This window comes from Mya arenaria, chromosome 14, assembly GCF_026914265.1.
Source record: "Mya arenaria isolate MELC-2E11 chromosome 14, ASM2691426v1".
Taxonomy (NCBI): Eukaryota; Metazoa; Mollusca; class Bivalvia; order Myida; family Myidae; genus Mya; species Mya arenaria.
The window spans coordinates 14,096,553-14,119,497 of NC_069135.1; the positions used below are offsets into that span (position 1 = coordinate 14,096,553).

The following is a 22,945-nucleotide window of genomic DNA, read 5'->3' on the forward strand; positions in this document are numbered from 1 at the left end:
TTTGCGTTATGCACATTCCTTTATTATTTTTTTAAAACAGTAACATGCAACAAAATGTTTTGTATAATATCGAAACATTAAAATCATGAACAACGATTAATTGATATTAACCTCCTTTCCCGATTTTCCGTTGCCGTTATAACTCAATCCAGTTAAAATGCTGACTCACATCGAGTTTTTGTGAGTAGCGTCCCTTTTATAAAAAAGTAAACACTCGTATTTTTTTTTCAATTTATTTCTCAATAAATCATTTTAAAGTAAACATTCAATATATTTCTGCGTGTGTTAACTTGCGTGATTTTACCTATGTCAGTTGTTCTCTTCGGTGACGCAGTACAGATACTTACTATTACCGCGTTCTTCCCCGGTCCAATATTTTCGACCCAATATTTTCGACCCGAAATGGACTTGGAAAAAACAGATGCAATTCTAATAGCATAGAAAGGACGCAGGCACTTTTTAAGACGAGAATTGGGGGTAAAAAAGTGCGTCCTATGCATGATATAATACGGTATTTGAGGGTACAATGTTGACCATCAAAAGGCCATGTTGGCCGTTTAGATAAGATTTAAGCCCTAGGCTTCCCAAAGTGTTCGGAGATACCTGTTTACTCAGGTTTAATTGCAAAGTTTGGTGAATGTTTAATGTCAACACTTATCAAAACCTTATAAGCATTTCAAATGCTGTTAATAGCAATGGAACTCCAAAAATACATTGACCTTTGTTAGCAGTATAGGTGATGTATTTTCAGAGGCATAGCTAGCATCATACCATAAATGACTTGGCTAAAATGAAGTCGCTCATATTTATGCCTTGCCTGTGTTCTTGTCTTCTAACAGGGAGAATAATGAATAAGAACCATAGTCCATGTGAATTATCAAGTTCTACCATAAACATAAGTTTGTATACGGAAAGTCATGTTGCAGTGAATATCAGAGTATTTAACATTCCTTGTAATTAATTTTATTCTACCATATTTTAGATGGAGCCAATGAGGTTCGAGCCACGTGCAGACTTCACGTGCGGCTGGTCACGTACAAGATGCTCCAAAACAGTGTTACAATCCGCATCAACAACATGACCAGCCACGTGTTCCTCTCACCACTCTTCACATTCTTTGTGGACGCCCTGGCAACCATCATCAATGTTCCGAAGAACAACCTGTTTGTGATCAATGTTCGTAATGACACGGATGTGACTGCCCAGATTATGAATGTGACTGTGGCGGTGCGGGAGAGGTCGGAGGTGGTAGATAGGCAGCTTGTGGACGTGTTCTACATGCCAGAGTTTCTCAAGGAACAGATCTACCTGAAGCGTGTGCTCCTCGCTAACCTATCCACTCTGCAGGTGAGCTCGAGTCAGGAAATAAGAATTTTGATCAAACGACCGAACCCTTTACATTACTTGAAATATTCAACAAGCCCTGCTTCGTAAAGAAGAATGAATATTTGGCAACCAGTTCAACACCAGTGCCAGTTTTAATACTGAGCTGGATTGCAATCACTCTTTATTTAGGATCTGAAATCAAAATTCATGGTTAAGACATTTTTTCAAGAATTTTGAAGACACATTTGTATTAAAATTTCCCACTCATAGTGTCTGAGATATAAATAAGAAAATATTTGTATTTTTTTTTATATGTTTTGACATTAAATTATTATGACAGTGATTTAAAAGTGTTCTTAAGTAAATGCATGTGCATATTTGAAATCATTTTACTATGCAGCTGTCATGCTTATAAAATCGAAGTGCTTAAATCTCTGCATAACAGATACTAGGTACATTGTGACCTAAATATGATATCAAATGCATTTTCAGTTAAATCCAGGTACACTATCACAGATCTCTTTTTAAAATTGAATTTAAATCTTGATATCGTCATAAACCTACTGGGAGCCATGGTTTAGAATTGTATGGCAATCTGCACGATGGTTCAAATAACGGGGGTATTATGCTAATTTATTGTCATTTCTTTCATATCACACATAGTCATAAGGTGTGCTATTTTGACAGACAATTCTTCAGTCTTACCGGCGAAAACTTACAGGGTATAATTGTTAGGTCCCGGAAAATATTAAATATTAGTCAAAGGATTTTAATGGGATGAATATTTTGTGTCAAATCATTGTTGTCACTTGATATGATCTTGAGAGAAAATTAATGACAATATCTTAACTTTTTGACTGTACATAGATTTCTGCATAGTAATAATGGTTATTAAGCTCTTCATTTTGAATTGCAAGGTTTGTGCAAATTTAAAGCCGGATATAAGAATAAAAACCCAAGCATAGCCATGTTGAATGCTGGTAGGCAATAACATACCCCTAATGATACAATTATGACATATCAAAACAGACTGAACAGTCATCCAGTGACATCATGTCAACACCTGTCCATTTAAAAACTCAAAACCTGAGTAACTTGATATGATTGTGACCGATCCGTGGTCCAGTGGTAACACTCTTGACTGTCAATCCAGGGGTCGCAGGTTTGATGCCCTGTGGCAACACTAAAAAATTATTAATAGTCTTCCGGGAGGGACGTTCAATGGTGGTCCAGTTTGGCCGAGCAATACACTTGTGCACGATAAAGAACCAGGGTAGCTGTATGAACCATTCTGTCTGTGCACTATGCTCCAGAAAACCTAATATGACTTAACAATCTTATCGGAGTACTCGCTGAATATGGGCCTTACCCAAGTGTGGGTGTAAATAATCTTAAACACCCACACCCTTGGTATAATGACCAGGAATAGTGACCAGTGTATAGAAATGCCTTAGTACCGTAAATTTGCATCTGTCCCACAAAAATGCATGTTTTAAGTTGAAAACTACATATGAGATCAAAATTGCTTGTTTTCTGTGGAAGATAAGCTAGTCTGCCTGTTTATATATTATTGACAGGTTCATTTGTAGCTAGTGTGAGGTATGGGGCTATCAGTTCCAAAGTTGACAATGTAGTTCCATGGTCGACAAGTCCCATTATATTAGGCTAGGAGATCGGGACCAGAGTCACTGCAGTAGACAGGTTATCAAAAGTTCTGCCGTTATGAGTACCTCCTTGTCAGATTAATAATATTGTGGCCATAAATTGTGTTATTAACTGTGTGTGAAGTAGTTATGAGAGAGATTACCCCAGACAGTAAATAATCAAGATTGGTCAAACATTATACCTTGAACAGGTGCAACTGGAAGGTCGTAGAAATATGAATACTTCATAGACTATAACAAGGGAAATGTTTTAATGATACAGAAACCCTGATATCATTATTAATGATCATGAAGAGCATAGCGCTTTTATACCATCACATTATATGTCAATTAAAGATTACCGGTAATACCAATATAAATTAAGGTTTACATCTTATCAGAATGTGTTTTTTAAAATAAAAATAAATCTAAAATAAAAAAAAATCCGTATTCTATTTACAGTGGCCTTTTGTCAAAGACTGGCCAATAATGTTTATATTTATGGCTAAGGTATGAAAAGGTACATATCATCAAGGGATATTTTATGCCTCATTATTGAAACATGACAGTTGAAGCTCACAATAAAAAAGTTTCAAATGTCTGACAATTATACGCCAACCTTGTTATTATAGGACTATAATTGCTTGTCAGATATTAATAATACAAGCATAAAACCTGTGTTGATAACATTAATGACAACAGTTTGGCATTTGTCCTGCACAAACTTTGTTTTAATACCCTCAGTGCAGGCTTTGAAGGTTTTGCTGAATTTAATGTACGACCTCTTCTGCAACATTTTATACCAATCGACTGTATGTTTGCCTGTTGCAAATCTCTGAAAGGTTTTCAAAATGTTACAGTCAAGAATTGCTTATCATAACTATCATTCTGTGACATTTTTCTTGATTCAAGTTTATGAACAATAAAAAAAAGAATAAACATGTCAATGATATATATATATATATATATATATATATATATATATATATGTCACTATGCTACAGCTATCCTTATGTCACTGCTGTTTCATTGTCTCCTTGTAATATATATTCCAACAGATTCTGCCATTTGATGACAACATGTGTCTGGGAGAGATGTGCCCATACCTGGAGGCGTGTCTGTCCGTCCAGAGATTTGAGGCCGCTGCCCCCTTCATCACCACGGAAACCATGCTGTTCCGACCCATCTACCCCAGCAGCGGATACCAGTGTGTCTGCCCAAAGGGATTCACACGTGAGTCTATTTTATTGGCTTCAGCGGAAAAGAGTTTTGGGTGTAATAATTGAATGATCAGATATACTTTTATTCAAAATCTTCATTATACATGTATGTATGTTTATAGGCTTTGCAACCCTTAGGGTAATCAGGCAGTGCTATAAGGAGTTTGTTTGCCCTTCCTTATTGTGTTGAGAACCCACATTAATAGATTTGTGGCGGCTTTTGAATCTACCTTAATGTGCTATACAAGTTTGATTCCACTTCTGTTTACTTAAATTGTTTGACCTGTAGAATGTATCTGACCATCAGTGGCTGATATTTGTTTTGTTTTTTGTTTCTGAGTGAAAACCAATATCAGGATGAGCTGCCAATGTCTAATACATCACTCTGTAAACTGTGGATATTGTATCTCCTTGTTAATGTTTTGTCCGATCAATACCTCTAAATTGATTAAATGTTGCAGTTAAACTTACAATAAGGATTAAGTTTTCAATCTGTAGAAGTTGCAAAACTTTTGACTCAACTTATCATTGCAATAAATGCCACACTGAGGTATTGGGGCCATAATTTACAAATCCTGAGTAAACAGAGTACACATGTTACAAAAACTCACACCGGGGATCCTACATGACACATGGAAATTTATAATTCAATTAATTCAAATAAAACCAAACAAGATCAGCCCCTTAATACAGACAATATAAATCAAGCGGCTTATTTGTGTCTTGGGGCTCATGGTCTAAAGCCCTGGCACAAAAGGACCCCCAAAAATGAATGAACAGTTACCATGGCGTTTTGCAAGGATCTCAAAGGAGCTCCTCAGTTGTCTGTGCACAAGGGACTCATGATATCATACAATGTCTTCCTTTGATTGCCCAGCTAACAAAAAATGGTATTATTCTGAAAAATTATATTGGCCAGAGAAGAAGCCTTCCAAAAGACTAATCTGAGATTAGTGCAGCCTGACATGTCCCATTTTCCCATCATTTCTGGCATTGAAGAGCTTGACACACAAGTGGTCAGTTTAAAATGAATGCTTGATTGGCGTAATGACTTGTTCAACATGGTTAATTGGGTCTCATTTCAATTAAACAAGTATCTGGCCATGTCATGCTGTCCCTATTAGTGGCGATGAATTGGATGTCTTTTGTCCACACTGTGGTCTCTAAAACCATGATTGACCTATCTCGCAAAGGAACGATATACCTTATACTAGTAAATATGTTGCCATTTAATAGCTTCATATTAGAATGGGTTGTGAGTTTGCGAAAAGACAGCTATACAATAAGCTAACATGATTCATTCACAAATCATATTTCTCCGTATAGTGTGCTCACCAGCCAGTGGTTGAACTTAAAGACATTTTATGGGAAAGTTGACTGCTTATTTCACCCTTTATATTTGTGTGATGTATCTATGTTTCTATCCTTTCAGGCTTTGACAAGTACAAGTACTGTGACGTGGAGGTGAACCTGTGTTACTCCAACCCGTGCAACAACTCTGCCACGTGCGTGAGTAGGGAGGGCGGATACACATGCCAGTGTAAGACAGGATTTACAGGTGAGAAATAGTTTAGCTTTAAAAGCACACAATAGTTATGTCAAAATGTAAGGGGGTCAAAATGATCTAATATCTTAGCTCAGAGGTACCTGGACCCTGAAACCCAGAATCTGAAACTGAGGCAACCATATCTCAGTTATCCAGACAGTGAACAAAAATATAAATTGGAATCATTGACATCTAGAAGCTCTATTGCTTTAGTGGCCCGTGAAACTAAAAGTACCATGAATTGGCCCAAGTTGCGATTAAGGTGACATTATAGTTAGTTGATCCTTCAAGACAACATTTATAAAATAGGTAATCCCTAAAGTCAAAATGTGTGTTTGTTTAAGAAAACAAAATCCCTCAATTTATTAAAATATTCAGATACTTTGATGCCTTTGTGGGTAAAAACTTTAAACTTTAATTCTACCCTAGATATGTCAACAAAATTAATTCACAGCTTAAAATTTCCTGCTAGCTGATATAAGGCTGCATATGGTCATGGAATGTCCCAGGAAAGCATGTCACTCTGCTTGTACACAAATAGTCATCTTCTTCAGTCAAACATTTTAGCACAGCACTTGTTGAAGACAAGAGGCTTGTTTAATGTTTGTTTAATAATAACTTACGAAATGAGAATGTTTGGCAATGTCATACTGTAAAGCTTCAACTAGCTAAATGACAAGTTGCTTTAAGTATGAAAATCTTAACAGTTCTCTATATAAAATCTTGACCTGTGCCCTTGAGCAAACTTGATGCCTTCTTACATGCAAGAAGCAATCATGGCCTTATATTGCGTTTTACCTCCCCCCATTAATACTTAATTTCACCCCAAATTGGAAAATCTAATTCAGTAATTAATGGCTAATGTCGCTTTAACTCCACGAAACCTCAGTATTCATACTCCTAGGATGTAATGGCTTGAAAGCATATAAAATGCATCTACTGGCATGTGAATGTATTGATCTTCCTTTTTCTCCCCCCAATAAATAATTCTCAAGCTGAAAGTGGCTTGTTTGAAATCCATATCTGAAAGCTCATAAAACAAACTTAAGGTGTTTTTTCTTCACTCAACTCTTTAAGGGAAATGGTTTTGACCTAAATTCCTCTTAGCATGTGGGATATGAAAGAAAGCCGGACATGTTATTCTCATATTCAAATTGAAAAGTTTGAACAAGATTTCCCATTGGTATGTGTTTACCAATCAGCTTAGCCAGTATATAGCTTGACATATTTAAAAAACATGTGAGAGAATAGGTTTGATTCTACATTGCCAGAATCAATTATTCATGCTCTGTGCATTGTACTATGGATGATGATGCACAAAATCTGCTCCAGTATTTATCTCCTCACTAGTAGGGATCAATACCCCCATAATTCCTGCAGTAAATCTGGGCTTACATGCAGCTGGTACCAGAGGTCAGTGGTCAGTTTTCCTGGTCAGTATGGGATATCTGGACATCAAGCTGTCCACCGGCATTACCAGGGATTACAATTCTGGACTTTGAAGTCATATTACTCTGTCCTCTTGGGGTTTATTCTGTATGTGAAGCTAATTAATTAGTTTACTGACATGTATCAAATGAAACTTGTTCTGTTTTCATTGAAAGGATGAATCTGTTGCTGAGAATAATTACTCACAGACTTTTGGGAAGCTTTTACGTTATGGAATCTTCATGTATTTTGATATGTTAAGTGATATGCAGCTGTCTTAAATTTCTCTAGATTGTGTTTTGAACCTTGATTATATTATCCATTCCTCTGCAATCTTTTATCTGCCAAGATAATGGAAGAGCAGACATTAACTAGATGGAAATCTTTCTGTCAGAGTTATGTTTTAATCAAAACTGAATCAATAAAATGTCATGACTGTCTGTCATATCTGTTAGCTGACTTCCAGGTGCATTTGAATTCCAACACTGCCTTGATATCATTAAGTCTTAAAACAATTCAGTCTTTACAATCAATAAGGTTAAGCACTGATGCTCCTGTACATTATAAACTATTAACAGACTGAATTCTCTCATGTTTCAAGCCCTATAGTCATTTTTCCATTCCTGGTTAGCTCACAATTTTAGCCTATTGTCACCCTCTGTCTGTTCCTGTCCCTAAAACAATGGACGAGGTTTGACGCTGGGGTGGTTTGTAATGGGTTCCATACATCCCTGTGTCACATGATACATCCCTGTGTCACATGATACAACCTGTGGACCATACAAGTAGCTTCACACAGGCAATGGTAGACGGAAGGGATAGATTTGTGTCCTCATTGTAGGAATAAATTGTCCTGTAAATTGTCTTTTTTCTTCGTACACACTGACTTAATTGCAGAATTATGTTGAACTTGCCGACTTATTTCTGTAGCTTTGTCACAGAAGCAGTGCAATTAAGTGTTTACAAATTGTCAGCTTTATTTTGTCATTTCTTTCTGAGAAAACGGCCCCTGTCACAGGCAGAGTTGTCTACAAACATTTTCCCTGCCAGATTAGGAGGGTAATTGACGACTTCCTACTCCAGTGTACATATTGCCAGATAAGAACTTTTTCTTCTCGGAGAGATGACTAATGGACAGGGAATCAATAACAGTTGAGACCTCTGTTGTTGTTTTTCAGACCATTACCATAAGTCAAAAATAAGCTTAGATGTCTTTCTCAGATTTAGAAAAAAACATTAGAAAGTAGTGTATTACTAAGTTTGATGCATGAATATGTCTTAAATTCGGGAGGAAAATCACTATGAGATACAGTTAACATTATTTCACTATGAACTGTATTAAGGTGGTTCCTATGCAAATGAATTGCTCTTTTCTATGTGCTTAGCAAGTGTCAAAGTGTCATGAAATATGAGCTTTACTAAGTTGTACATTTAAAATATATGGCCTCTTTTATTGCAATTTAATCAAATTAAATGTCAGTCTATGAACATCTATGACTATTTTATTTCCATTAAGATAAAGCTCATCTCAGTAAATATAAATAATAAGCCTGCAGTCAAAACCCATGGTCAAGTGTTTGACTATCGCCATGTTTCCTTTTATCCCCGTTGTCCATCTAGATCTGAGGGGTTTGATAAAAGGCCACCTCATAAAACCTATTGGATGGCCAGTTTCTCCAGTGTCATTTATATTGGAGACAATTTATCACCTTTCACTGCAACCAAATAAATAGAAAACTGTTATTTCCTTTCTTGTCAATTTGTTTGTTGAGATGTATTTATGTTGTCTTGTTGATCTTATCAGATGGGAAAGACCACAGTAGAGGGGGTCTCTTTACTTCTTTACTTCACTTTCTTTTCTCCCTTACTGGAGACTGGGTGTATCTTTAAATGGCTTTCTAATTATATTTTGCATTTCGTTATTAAAATTACCATATTTTAGTCATTTTAAAGATGGTCCATTTCAGCAGTCTTTCCATATAAGAAACAAAGACAATTAGAATGACATTAGGATGGTCAAAATATGCTTGGTTAAATATGGAGTATTTAAATGTTCTGATCAAGTACTGATAGTTTCACAGATGAGCTTCTTTTAAAGGCTGGATATTCATGGCTTTTGGCTATAATGGCAGAGAATAATTATGACATAAGTAACAGTCTTGTCATAATAAATGCTTATATTTGTTCATTAAAAAAATGAAATTCAGATTTGAAATTATATATACATTACAAAGGAAAAAATGTCAAACAGAGAGTTGTGCCTTGTTCCCTAATCTATTTTGAGTTCTGTCAATTCACTTGCTCATATTTACTTGCTCATCTCAACTTTTCCAGGAGCCCATTGTGAATTTGACATGTCGGCCAAGTCGGAGCACCAGTCCTGCCCGAGCTCCGCCTGCCGTGAGCCTGCCCACTGTTTACCGCTGATTGAGGGCGGTTTCCGGTGTGATGGGTGCCCACAGGGGTCACACTTCACCTCATTTTGTGAGCTGAGGGCCCGTAGTTTTCCTAAGGGCTCTTTTCTCACCTACCCGACGCTTCGATCACGACACAGATTCAACATCACTCTCAGGTACAGTCATCAACACCAGTCACTCTTGTTTATAATTTCTATGTCATGTAAATTATGATACTGTCCTGTTTTTCTCTTTTTGTTGTAAAGTTATAGATTCAGAGTTAACATTTGTATGCTTGAGTGTGATCTGTGAAATAACTTGATTTCTTCAAGTATGGCTTCTTGAAAAGTTCCTGATAAAAACATACTTAATTACCCTTAAGTTTCATTTAATTTTCATGCAACTTCCATATGATAATATAATGCATACTATCATTTAACTGATCCAGAATGTTTTTATGCTATGTTCATAACTAATTTCAATACAGACGATGTATTCTTAAATGTCTGGGTCTCCTGCAGCCTCGCTTACCAACCAAAATTGGTAAATGATACTTTTACCATCAAAAATATATTTTAATCAGAATAACTGCTTGTTTGGTTATAAAGTAGAAAGTAAATAGATGATAAGCATGTTTAGCTGCTGTTAAATTTAAAATTCCGTATTAAATATCACACTTCATCCATTCTCTTAATCATATGCAATTCATTTCATGCAGTTTGAAATAGGAAGCTTGTTTTCAAAACTGTGTTTGCGTAAAATATGCAAACAGATACTGTTTTCATATAAAATATAAAAGGACTAAAATTGGATTCTTTACAAACATAAGTGGGTAAGTGAGAGAGCCACAGAGGTGTAAATTAAAAAGAAAATCCTTCACTATTTGTATGATTCATGAAGTATGTTGATTTGAACTAAACAAATATGTCAGAGGAGTAAATCAAACACAGTTCCACACTCTTAAACAGGCAGTTAATGTGACTCGGCCTCCAGGGGTTTCAGGGATGTCCATGATAAAGTCAAACAATTGTTATGTAATAGTTAGTGGTTATTTTTGGTTTTATAAACAATTATGTCGGCAGGTTATGCAAAGCCCGGCGCTGACTCATCAATAAGAAGACCATAAATAAATGCTGACTTTTTTAGTGTTCAGCGACAAATGCCTATCAAATGCCTCTAAATTAGCTAGTGTGCATGCATTGGGTGGGCTTCTAAATAACTCACTTAATAAAACCAATTAATGATTAAATACAAGTTCAGCTGGTTGTTTTCTTTACTAAATGGACATTTGGTGGTTTTGTAATCTACTTAATATACATTGGTTATCAGAGCTCTTCTAAATGGTAAAATGTGGAGGCATGTTATAACTGAATAAATGAATCCATCACCCTTTATCATGTTATATAGGATTTGTTTTCTCATGATTAAAAAAATACAGGCTGGAATCTGCAATTACATTGTTCTGTAAGGACAATTTCTAAAATCTTAATATTTTTCAGTATTTTATTGCAAATGATCTACCCAAAAAATCTGTTCATAAAAAAACATACTCCTAACACTATAGTAAAGACAGATGCCAGTGATGATTTAATTTCTAATCCCATTTAAGTATTACATTAAACCCAGGTGGGGGTGTGTCCCCTCAGTTTTATTACAAAACCCATCCCCAGATAGCTGCTAAATCACTTTACTTCACTACAGGAAGTGGACAGCGATTATTCAATATTTCACTGCTATTGTCCAACTGTTAAAGGTAACAGTTATCAAACAGATTACAAATGAAAGATAGTACACTCTTGTCAAAAAGTCTTCAAGTGCAGTACTGATAACTTTACCTGCAAGTTTTGTAACATGTATGTTCTTTAATAATTTATTATGAATGAAGGGCCAACCATATGTTGTAGCAGTTGTCCTCTTGGTCACATTGCCAGTGACAGTTGTAATAATTGAAGAGTTCGCAGTAACATGTGAAATGTAGCAGAAATGTCAGCGATTTCTTAAGGCCTTAATGCTGTTCAAACTTTAATGCTTGTTCCTATTGTTGTAAATGCTATTACATGATTTTACTGGCTGACTTTGGTAAGCTAGTAAATGGGTGGGCAGCTTTAGACAAAGGCATATCTATTGACCCTGAGGGACTGACAGTTTTATAAGACAGATTTACCACAAATACATTTTTGAAGCCTGAGTGTTCGTCTAACAAGTTAATGGAATAATGTCAAGTGAATTCCTTTAGATCAATGAAAAAATCATTATGTGTATCTTTACTTTCATCTTTTTCAACTTTTATTTCTTAAATTCTGAGCTTTATATAGGATATAAAAGTACACAATTAATATATACAGATACCATGTTTAGATCATGTCATACCATGGAAAATGGCTATATATAAATAGAAGGAAGCAGAAACAGAACAACTAAATAATAACATATGCCGGTAATAGAAAAAAGAGAGATTACATATGTATGTAATAGCAATTATAGCACTTTTTAAAGAAAACCACAGAAGTGATCTACTGAAAGCAATCTATGACAATTTTCTCTTCAACCATGAAAGAACTAGGGTCTACATAAATTGTTTCAATAGGGAAACTATATAATTGTCCGTCTTTTATACAGTCATCAGTTATCATTAAAAGCTATGAAAAAATCTGTTATGATAGAATATGAAAATAGATTTTGACAGGTTAGAAATCATAGAGGATTATCAATGAAACGTAATTAAATTTGAAGAATGTCATTTGATACCTGTGTACCGGCTACTTGACATATTCAACAGGTACAATGTGGTATAGGAGGCTTTGATCTAAATTGTCCTTCTTATAAGAATGTGTCCTCTCTAAAAATTGTAAAAAAATGAAAAAAAAAACACTAAAATCTAGAAATGATTTCAGCAAATGGTTATGAGATTAAGGTAGAATGTTATGTCACCAATATTTTTTATTAATATCATTTCCTCAAAGATTGTCAACAAAATTGAATGTGTTTTGTCAGTTTTTCAGTTTATATAGATGATAGGATACTTGTGGATGCCCTTGAAGTTTTTAGGAAGTTTTCTCAAAATAGTACAACCTTCATTTCTTAAAAAAGTACTTCAGAATGTTTTGTTTATTTTCAGTTTTGCAACTCAGGAGAGGAACGGTCTGCTGTTCTACAATGGTCGTTTCAATGAGCTGCATGACTTTATTGCCCTGGAGATTGTGGAAGGCCAGGTGCAGTTCTCGTTCTCTACAGGGGCTGAGATTATCACCGTGATGCCGCAGGTTGAGGGTGTGGTGAACGACGGCAAGTGGCACACTGTCACCGTTGACTACCTCAACACAGTAAGAGCAGGCATTTGTTGTAGCCCTTTTAAAAAATTAAGCAAACTCTTGCTTTAGAAATAGCATTATAATATAAGAGTTAAATAAAGTAATGAATAAAATAATGGTTATAATGCAGTATGGCATCGTTTTGTCTATAAGGTGAGAGGTAACAGCTTTAGGCACCTCCTAGCAATGGTGCAATGTGTTATCTGCATAGTCAGAGTTCTAATTGGATTGGTGCAAACAACATAAAATGAAGTATTTCTCTCAAGTGCTACCATTTTGAATTTCCCTGCCTGTTTGTAGTTCCCATTAATTTGTGAAATCAACTATTGCAAAACTGTCAAAATTACTGATTTAGTGTTGCAAAGTGTCACCATGGTATTGGTCAGTGGTGTGATACACAGGGCTGTAATGTGGGTGTAATTACCCGCAATTCAACCAAGTGCCGTCCACATGACTCCAGGGGTTAATGGAGGGGTGAGGGACAGCGATAATTAAATCAGAATGTCTGCAGGACAGACCAGGGGGGTCTGATGTAATGTTAGCAATCACCAACAACATAATCGTGATGTCAGCTGATGGTTGACATCAGAAAAATTGTCCTATTAAATTTAAGAAATACCCAGAAGTTAGGCAACAGGTCTTAAAGTGCATTTCAATTACATTGTATGAGATGGCATGTAATGTATGTAGGTACTCATTACTGTTGGATAGGCTAGGAATGTATTAAATAATTAAATTTATCTAATATTATGCTCACTTCAGAAATTGAAATTACTATTTGTACTGATTGTAAAGTACCCGTTGCTCAGTATTTACTGTGTTCTATCTGGTTGACCTCTGATCTACAAGGGATAAATCCTGACATAGAAAGTTTAAATCAATCTCCTGTCAGTCCTGAACATGTAATCTTTTCAGTCAAATAGCGCTTATTGTTGAGCAATTGTTCGTAGGATATGGGACACAAATGCAGATAATTGATATAATATCCCGCGTTTCACTCGTATTTAAACACCTTGAGTACTTTTCTGAACATTAAATGGAAGGTAAGGCAATTGTTATTTGGATAATGATAAGATTTGTGCAAACTTCTGGAAGAAAACACCAAGAGAAAGAAAGGCACTTAGAAATTTCATACCTCATTTAAATTATTTACTTTTTGGTAATTCTCTCTGATGAATAGTATTGAAAACTCATAAAAAAGTCAATGAGGACGACGATTGAATTTAATGTTGAAGATTTTTGTACCAAAATTACAGTTTTTTTTACAAAAAAAATTTGCATGTGGCAAGCACGCTAAATGGAGGTATAAAACTAATGAACCCTGGTAGTATATGTACAGTTATGTACATGAATTGTTCACCTTGTGATATTTCAGACAGGGACGGTGTCGGTGGGAGCAGAGTGTGAGACTCAGATTGCCATCATGTACGGGGCCAACATTGGGTACAAGTGTGCTGCACGGGCATCACAGACTTTCTCCCCGAAGTGAGTAGTGGGGTGGGTTTGGGGTTAGTTGGGAAAAGCCTGTGGGGTGTACCCAGTTTGCCATCATGTATGGGGCTCAGGCATGAGGTGCACAAGCCCTGCAAAGGCATCAAAAGTCAGTAGTGGGTGGGGCAATAGGAATAGTGCAGTTTGTATGAAGATGATATTTCTTAGTATCAAGGGTTTGATAAAAATGTTAAAATGCAACATTTGTGGTATAGATCTTTGTGTGAGTATTGTTTGAGGTTCAAATAAATTACATGGTTCAAGAGAGCAAGATAGTTTGCTCCAAAATCGATACTTTTCACTCTGCACACATGTGCATCGGCCATTATTTTTATTCACTCTTGCCTGCCTTTCAGCTGCTACAAGGAGGGTAACGTGTTTAACTGTCCCCGGATGTTAGACCTGACTGGGCCACTCCAGATCGGGGGCCTGCCCCATCTACCCTCCGTCTTCCAGGTGAAAAACAAAGACTATATCGGCTGTATGAGGGATTTCTACATCGACGGTGCCTTGCTTGACTTCAATGCGTATGTGTCTGAGACTGGAACCAAGGTCGGGTGTACGGAGAAGAACGACTTCTGCCGCAGTGCCCCCTGTCTTCATGGTGGTAAGTGATGGCTTTTTGGTTCTGTATTGTCAGGGTTGTACTACTGTGAAGAAAGATGAAAGCAAGTGATAATGTGCTTAAAGTCAACATTAGCTAATCATTTTATCTAGATCAATTTTAATTTACATTTAAATCTTTGTTTAAAAAATAGAACTTTTTTGTGCGTGAGATAAAGTTGCACCAGCTATGGTGCAGGTTTTACATTATACTACAGTGTTAGCTATTACACATGCATCTTTATGATTTGCAGGTTCATGTATGGAGGGTTGGGGCAGCTACCAGTGTGAGTGTCCCAATGGCTGGGCCGGCAAGGACTGTAGCCAGAGTAAGTGAATATGTTTCAGACATACATTTGGGAAAGGGTTCGGGAAATGGCTATGGATAAAAGAGGTGGGGTGGGGAGGAAGGGGTTCTTGGTGAAGCTACCATTGTTAATATTGCAGATGCTAGGCTGGCATGACTAGTCATAGTGTACTCATTCATGTTGAGTTGTCAATGGAACAAATTAAAGCCTTTCTGCTGAATAGGAAACAAGTGTGGGACATAATCGATTTATAATCAATATAAAGATGTACTGAATATTTATATTAAAACATATTGATGTGTAACCTGACACTGATAATGCTTGTATTTTATATGGTTAATGGTCCAAACTCCCACATATGACAGTAATCTGGATGAAGGCCTGAATAATTTATAACCTGTCACACGGAAATTATGACATTCTATTGCATTGTCCAGGTTATTACTTCTTAACCAGTTAGGCCTCTGTCACAAAAGCATTCCTATTAATTATTCAGTTCCTTTTTATTTTTACCGTATGTGCTCAGAATTCACAATGTTTAGATATACACAATTTATTACTATTCTTTGAGAACAATTTGAGATTAACATCAGAAATGCAGCTGCACAGTTTTGATTTTATTACATTTCCACTTGCATTGTATGGGTTTTCAAGTCTTGATAATCATACAGTATCTCTGTCTAATTCTGATGCAGCATAACAAAGTGTGATGACAATCAATATTCTTCACATTTTAAGACATTATGAGTTCTGCTAATGTCTCAGAATGCACACTTCATCAGAAGATGCTGTTAAAACAAGAGCAGAGATTTCCCACAGATCTCGGGGAAGCTGTAGATTGATCAAGGAGTTTTATGCATGCAAAATGCATTTGCTTTTTTATGCTCTGGTATTTTAATGTGCTTTATCTGGCTGTAAATTCAGAGCATAACAAGATATTCACCTGTAAGGAATTATGTTTAAACCTAAAAAAATATAAAAAATATCTTCATTTTTTTATAAAATATCTACATGAAGGTGAAGATTCCATTGTTAAAAATAGTTTCCTGTCTTCTCAATTCATCCCTTAGGTAATGAATGTAATTTTAGTTAGGAAATATTTTACCAGTCTCAGAATGTTGGTATGAACATTGATTTGCAAAACAACTTGATTATTAAAATACAGTGCTTCTTAAATGTACATTACAAGAGACGAATACAGAAAAGATACATAAAAAAGCACTGTGTTTTTTTTCTGTTCTTCATTGTTATGACTTATTCTGAATATGCAATTTATCAGTGAATGCATAATTTGGACAATGAGTCCTTTTTTGGTTCTGTCAATATGATATTGCATATTTAAGTTAAGAAGTAAGATGTATCACATTTCCACTGCAGGTATAGAGAAATCCCGTATGTTACGTGGTGATGGTTACCTGAGTTACAGTGTGGACACCATCGCCCCGGTCTACTCCCCGTGGTTTAACGGCATCTCATTCCGCACCCGTGCCAGCAACGGTACCCTGCTCTTCGTCGTGGCCCAGGATGGGGAGACTATACATGTAGAGGTAGGTTTGTTTAGTGTGACATTGAAGTAATAAAGTTTAAAAAAAAATTAAACATTGTTGAATGTACATGCCCAATCACAGGTTGCCGAAACCTCAACTTAATGTTGGCCTGATCACCAGTGCTTCAAGAAAATGTTCTGCTGATCACCAATACTTCAACAAAATGTTGGGCTGATCACAAATGCTTTAACAAAATGTTGGGCTGATCACCAGTGCTTCAACAAATCTGTGATAAAACACTGTGTAACTTAGACAGATTTGTTCTATTTGATTGAAACAATGTTACAAGATTCTTAAATAATAGTTATTTGATTGATTGATGAAAGAAAGCTTAGATTGTGTTTGATTCTCTATGTACTTTCCAGATTGAGAATGGTTACATTGTGTACACATATGCGAACGGACTCACCCAGAAGTTTGTGTTTGACTCTGTGACAGTGGACGATGGTCAGTGGCACTACTTTGAGGCCCGCTGGCTGGACACTGGAGAGATGGTCATGTTACTGGACCATGGCCAGAGAGAGGTAAAATGAAATCCGTGTACATGTTTTTGTTGCCTTCTGTTAATTTTGTCAGTCTTTATATTGTGAACAATTTTTCAAAAATAGATTCTTTTACCACAAATGATTATTATTAAAAGGTTGTGAAACAGCTTGTGAAAATTTATGCTTTGTACCGGATTCCCAGAAAACAGTGAAGATTCAGAGCACATTGTATGGAAAGTCGATCCAGAGAGTGTACGCTGGAGCCATCAAACTGGAGAGTGTGCCCACAGCCAGCCACTTCTATGGATGTATTCAGGTGAGCTTGAAAAGAAACTTGTATGACTTGTCTTAAAAGTTGAGGAGAAAACCATAGTATTTATTTGAAGAATTAGGAGAGCTATACTACTCACTGTGGCATCCTTGCTGGTTCCAGCGTCACACCTTGGTAAAGGTTTTGCATGTTAGCACCTTCAAGTCATTATCTCAGCCAGTACATCATGTATTGTATTGAAATATAAGATATATGAGTGCCCAAATATTCAACATGCTTAAATTATGAAGTTAGATAATTAGGTTAATAGGTTAATATCAGCAGCAACTTGATGTATTGCATTCTTTATTCAAGGGTACTCAACCATACTACCTAATTGAAAGAAACAAGTTGTACCGTAAATGACTGGGTATAAGATGATAGGGGGTATAAGACACAGGCAAAAAAATCAGTGAAAAATCCGAGAAAAAAACTTTTAATCTATGTTTTGGGTTAAAGGACGCATAGAAAAAATGTAACAATCGTCTGCCGCGATCGGCCATCATGTTTGTTGACAATGACGAAAAAAAAAAAATTGTGAAAATGGCAATGGTTATTTTTAAAACCATACAATACTAATACAAAGCAAGATATGATTCATTGTTTATTCGTTTCATTTTATTTAAAAACATAACAAATTATTTAAATTTTGTTTCTGGATGGCGCTGAAAAGTACCTTTTATGACAATTTGTAAGATTTCTTTCTGACAGTATATCGTAAACGATTACCTGTCGAGAATGAAAAGTTTGGGGGTGGGGGTTAGCAATGCAAAAACTTTATATTGTACGGGCTTGTTCTCAAAATGTCAACACCTACAGAAAAGAATAAAGAACGTGGCAAAGTGTGAAAAAACAAGACCATTTTCGCAACAGTTTGTAGTAGTGGTATTTTAAACAACTTTAAAGGCAGTGCGAGTTTTTCACACCTTATCGTACAACTGACAAAAAATATTTTGACAGTGCACAGCTTTGCTTCTTTATATGCATGTTTAATTATTGTTATATTCAAAATAATATTGAATAATTTTAATCGTAAAATATTTTTCTTTAATTATAAACGTCGTACGATATACCGTATCCCGATCTTCAACTGCTGTTTTAACCCGTATATACTCGACGCAAGTAACTTCCCTTTCTACATAAGTCTAAACAAATGCTCAGTCTGAAATCGACCTCAGAAAAAAAGTTCAAAAGCTTGTTTATACTGGTTATTAGACGCAGGCCTTTATTTACATCGAAATCTGAGGGGAAAAAGTGCGTCTAATTTTTCCCTCTTCCTTGTAGAATGTACGTGTGGGTAACACCCAGACGTCGAAGCTGGAGAACCCAAACGTGACTAACGCCATTGACGGCTGCCCTGCAGGGAATCCATGTGCCTCAAGTCCTTGCCATCCCCGTGCCACGTGTGTCAACCACTGGCAGAAACACTCATGCATTTGCCCATCTGGTAAGGACTTAAAGAATCTTCATATATCCCTAGTTCTTAATTTGCACTGTTGAAAGGGAAGTTTCAATGCTAATAAATTTGTGAGTGAAAGTTAATATGCTTTGATGATGCATAACATTCAAGAGAAAGTTTGATTTTAAGTTTTATTTATAGCTGAACATAATTCTCATGGAAAATTCAGGCATGGAAAATTCTCCTTTTTACTTGAGCTTCATATTGCTGTATTTCGAGAATGAGTTCTTTAAAAGCAACAGTTATTTTGATAACTTGTTTTTATCCTACAGGCACAATGGGCCCTAACTGTGACAGTATCTGTACGACTTACAACCCATGTAAGAACATGGCAACATGTCGTAACCCAGCGGGTGGGGGATACGTATGTGAGTGCGGGAAACTGCAGTCGGGCCGCTACTGTGAGAACGTGGTGCAGCAGTGTGGTGCAGAGTGGTGGGGCTACCCTGTGTGTGGACCGTGCGCTGAGAACTGCACCGCTGAGAATGGGTTCGATCCAAACTGTGATAAACAGACTGGGGAATGTTCATGTAAGGTAGGCAAATGCTAATGGTCTGGACAAATTATTGATCAATAGGTCTGGGTTTTTGGACCTTTTTAAGCAGTGCTGATACTTGGATTTTTATTACAAGTTGGAAAAGTGTAATAAATCTCCAATCATAACTGTATTAAGTTTGTGTAGCTTTGTAATCAGGTTAAATCGCATTTGATAACAAGATTTCCTGCAACTGTCACAATTGAAACAACTATTGAAATTGAGCTGTTGTAATCATAACAATAAATATATTAATAAATTGATCCAAAAGGCTTTAATTTGTCATTTCCTTTCTCCAGGACAACTACTACCGGCCGACAAGTAGTCCCATCTGTCTGCCATGTAACTGTTATGGTCACGGGTCTTCTAGCATGACCTGTAATTCTGTCACTGGCCAGTGCCCTTGTATCGAGGGTGTGATCGGCCAACGGTGTGACCAGTGCCCCAGCAAGTACGCAGAGATACGCAAGGATGAGGTGACCCTGATTTATGGATGCATGGGTATGAATACTTTATAAGTCTTTAATACAAAAACAGAGATTCTGATTCTGGCAAGAATTGTTGATTTCATAAGATTGCTTTTTTTGTTGACAATGACCAATTTGCTTATATTTAACATAGATTTAAACTTTTCAAGTTTTTAGTCTTTATTTTTTTATCTCCGAGTTAAACATCTAGACAGCAAGAAATGATTACAATTTGAATATAGGGAATCTTATTAATCCTCAGTGTACATTTTATGTCTCTTTTGTCCAGTTGACTATGAGGCGTGTCCACGTATCTTCTCCCATGGGATGTGGTGGGACACAGACGAGGCTAATGTGGTGGTCCCACATGAGTGCCCAGACAACGCCATTGGTCAAGCCCTCCGTAACTGCTCCAAGGACGGCTTGTGGCAGGAACCAGACTTCTTCAACTGTACAAACAGGCTCTTCCTGGAACACCAGGCTCAGGTATGAGGTGGATAAGTGGTGGCTCAAAAACGAGATGTAGAGGGTGTTTTAATATTTTGAGGAAAAGATTTGAAAGTGCTTTGAATTGGGTTTGTTGTTGGCATCACATTCATATTTTCTTGCCAATTTGGTAGTTTCAAATATAGAGTTTGATTTTGTTTTAAGTTGTTTTATTACTCTGCAATTTATTACAAACACAACTTTTAAGGTTAAATAAACAAGCAAATAAACTAACCAGGATATTTGTGTTGAAAATGCTCTTTAAAAAATGTTTTTTTTGTAAGCTGATATCAATTTTTAAAGTTGTTCCTCCTCAGATTGAAAAAATTGAGAGTGGTGAGTTGGAAATCAACACATTTGTTGCCAAGACAACCTTGAGTTCCCTGGCTAGCTCTGTGTCCTTGACGAAGACGCTGTATGGTAATGACCTGAACATCACGCTGCGTATCCTCTGCCGTATTCTTAACTACGAGAACAACCAATCAGGGCTCAGTCTGACTAGTGAACAGGACAGCAGATTTCTCTATGTGAGTAGGAAAGGATTGAGTAAAGGATGATTCTTTGCTTTCATGTTTTGTTTAGTAATGATGAATAAGTGTGCTGGTGAATTACTAATAGATTTCTTTAGAAAAATCCTTCCTTTACGGCCCCTATAATTAACTTTTGCTTGCAGAACCTGATTTCCGTGTTGAGTGATGTGCTGCAGACGCGATATGCCCGTGATTGGGCCCATCTTAGCTGTGGTGGAGATGGGGCAGGGGAGATTATCAGGAAACTCGAGACATACCTCAACACTACATTGTCTGCCCTTGAACTGACCTCCACTGGGTCTGTTAGACCCTACAGCATCATCACCAACAACATAGGTCGGTTGATTTTTTACTTTGTTAAAACTTCTTACAATCTTATGTTCTAAGACTTGTTTATGTTCACATTATTGTCTTATTGTACCAGAATAAAGATCAGTGAGTTGTCATTGTCAGACATTGTGTTACCATGACATTGAGTTGCTATGAATGTTTTGAAAAATAGAATTATAGTATTAACGTTTATCTTGGTTTCTATTAACATCATATTTTATCAGCTGCATCTTTCTTACACAGTTCTTATCTCACAGTCTTTAAATCACTCTGATTGTCATTTTCTCTGTTTCCAGTGTTCAGCATAGACTACATCAACAAGAACAATTTTACGGGCCGGGTGATCCCGAAGTTTGACAACATTGTGAGAGCCCCTATGTTTGATGAAGACACAAATATCAATCTGCCCAAATCCATCCTCTCCCAAGCTACACTCACAGGTAATAGAGTAATCCAACATTTCATGGGTTTTCTTTTTCCATGGTAATTACTGATAAGTGGTTGGGAAATATATTTAAGATCCTGATTAAGTCATGTGTATGAGCAGCGCATCATGTAGTTCTGGAAAATAACGGTTTTCAGTCTCATTTCTTGAATTTTGCTGCTTGTTAAATAAATCATTATCAAAGCATTTTCTTTATAAGGAATGAACTACAGTGAACATATTTATATTTGGATCAAAGAGATACATGTATATGTTTATGTTGAAGTAAAGAGGCCCTTTTGTTATACAAGAAGTTTGGTTTTCAACATTACAAACTAGAAGTTGTCTATTTACTGTGGGAAATGTTATAACTATTCAAAATAACTGTGTGTTTTTTCCAGACTTCCTGAATCCCCAGTTTGGTGTAACACCTAAGGCGTTTGTGGGCTACATACTCTATAAACAGCTGGGGGATCTACTGCCCAGGAAATATGCCTCTAGTGTCAGGTAGGAGGAATGACAATATTGATTGTCTGCAAAGATAGCTATGTGACCATACCATTGGGCAAGTGATTTAATACTCTCAACTTATATAACTTAAAATGTGTACATATTGTTGATTTAGACCTCATTTTATGTGCATGGGGAACTGGTAGGAAAGCTCTTGGTTGGTTTACAAACTTTACATTGTTAAAGGACAATATCTGACATGTTTTTTTTAAATTACAAATAAAATTTATCAATCCCACCAACAGGACATTGGAAGGTCGTCCTATCTCAGTGAACTCCCCAGTGTTTACAGTGCTAGTACGTGATGAGGGTCAGGCTGTCACTGGTCCCCTGACTGACCCCGTCACCATCACATTCCGACAGCTGGTTACGGAGAACCGCACATCACCACAGTGTGCTGCCTGGATGTACAACAAGAACAGGTATGGTACCCTACTTACATTTTCCAGATGTTCATGAAGTAGAGTAGAACAAAAAAAATCCAATGCTACTGAACTTAAGAATAAGTAAGAATAATAAGAGTAAGAATTGTATGGTCAGTTTGTTCATGTCAGAGAATCATAATTATTTACTTTTTATCTTAACCTCCG

At 36.4% G+C, this 22,945-nt stretch overlaps 1 protein-coding gene across 1 annotated transcript in view; it reads left to right on the forward strand.

Moving 5' to 3' along the window:
- Positions 1–22,945, forward strand: part of LOC128217070 (cadherin EGF LAG seven-pass G-type receptor 1-like) — a 37,916-nt gene that overhangs the window by 6,334 nt on the left and 8,637 nt on the right. The window contains exons 2-21 of the mRNA XM_052923925.1: positions 983–1,347; positions 4,028–4,202; positions 5,622–5,747; positions 9,498–9,735; positions 12,678–12,882; positions 14,246–14,355; positions 14,718–14,968; positions 15,219–15,293; positions 16,650–16,819; positions 17,185–17,343; positions 17,507–17,620; positions 18,899–19,061; positions 19,346–19,608; positions 19,908–20,109; positions 20,365–20,561; positions 20,879–21,088; positions 21,235–21,427; positions 21,718–21,861; positions 22,247–22,352; positions 22,601–22,777. Coding sequence (XP_052779885.1) covers positions 983–1,347; positions 4,028–4,202; positions 5,622–5,747; positions 9,498–9,735; positions 12,678–12,882; positions 14,246–14,355; positions 14,718–14,968; positions 15,219–15,293; positions 16,650–16,819; positions 17,185–17,343; positions 17,507–17,620; positions 18,899–19,061; positions 19,346–19,608; positions 19,908–20,109; positions 20,365–20,561; positions 20,879–21,088; positions 21,235–21,427; positions 21,718–21,861; positions 22,247–22,352; positions 22,601–22,777 — 3,643 coding nt within the window. The remainder of the gene's footprint in view (positions 1–982; positions 1,348–4,027; positions 4,203–5,621; positions 5,748–9,497; positions 9,736–12,677; positions 12,883–14,245; positions 14,356–14,717; positions 14,969–15,218; positions 15,294–16,649; positions 16,820–17,184; positions 17,344–17,506; positions 17,621–18,898; positions 19,062–19,345; positions 19,609–19,907; positions 20,110–20,364; positions 20,562–20,878; positions 21,089–21,234; positions 21,428–21,717; positions 21,862–22,246; positions 22,353–22,600; positions 22,778–22,945) is intronic.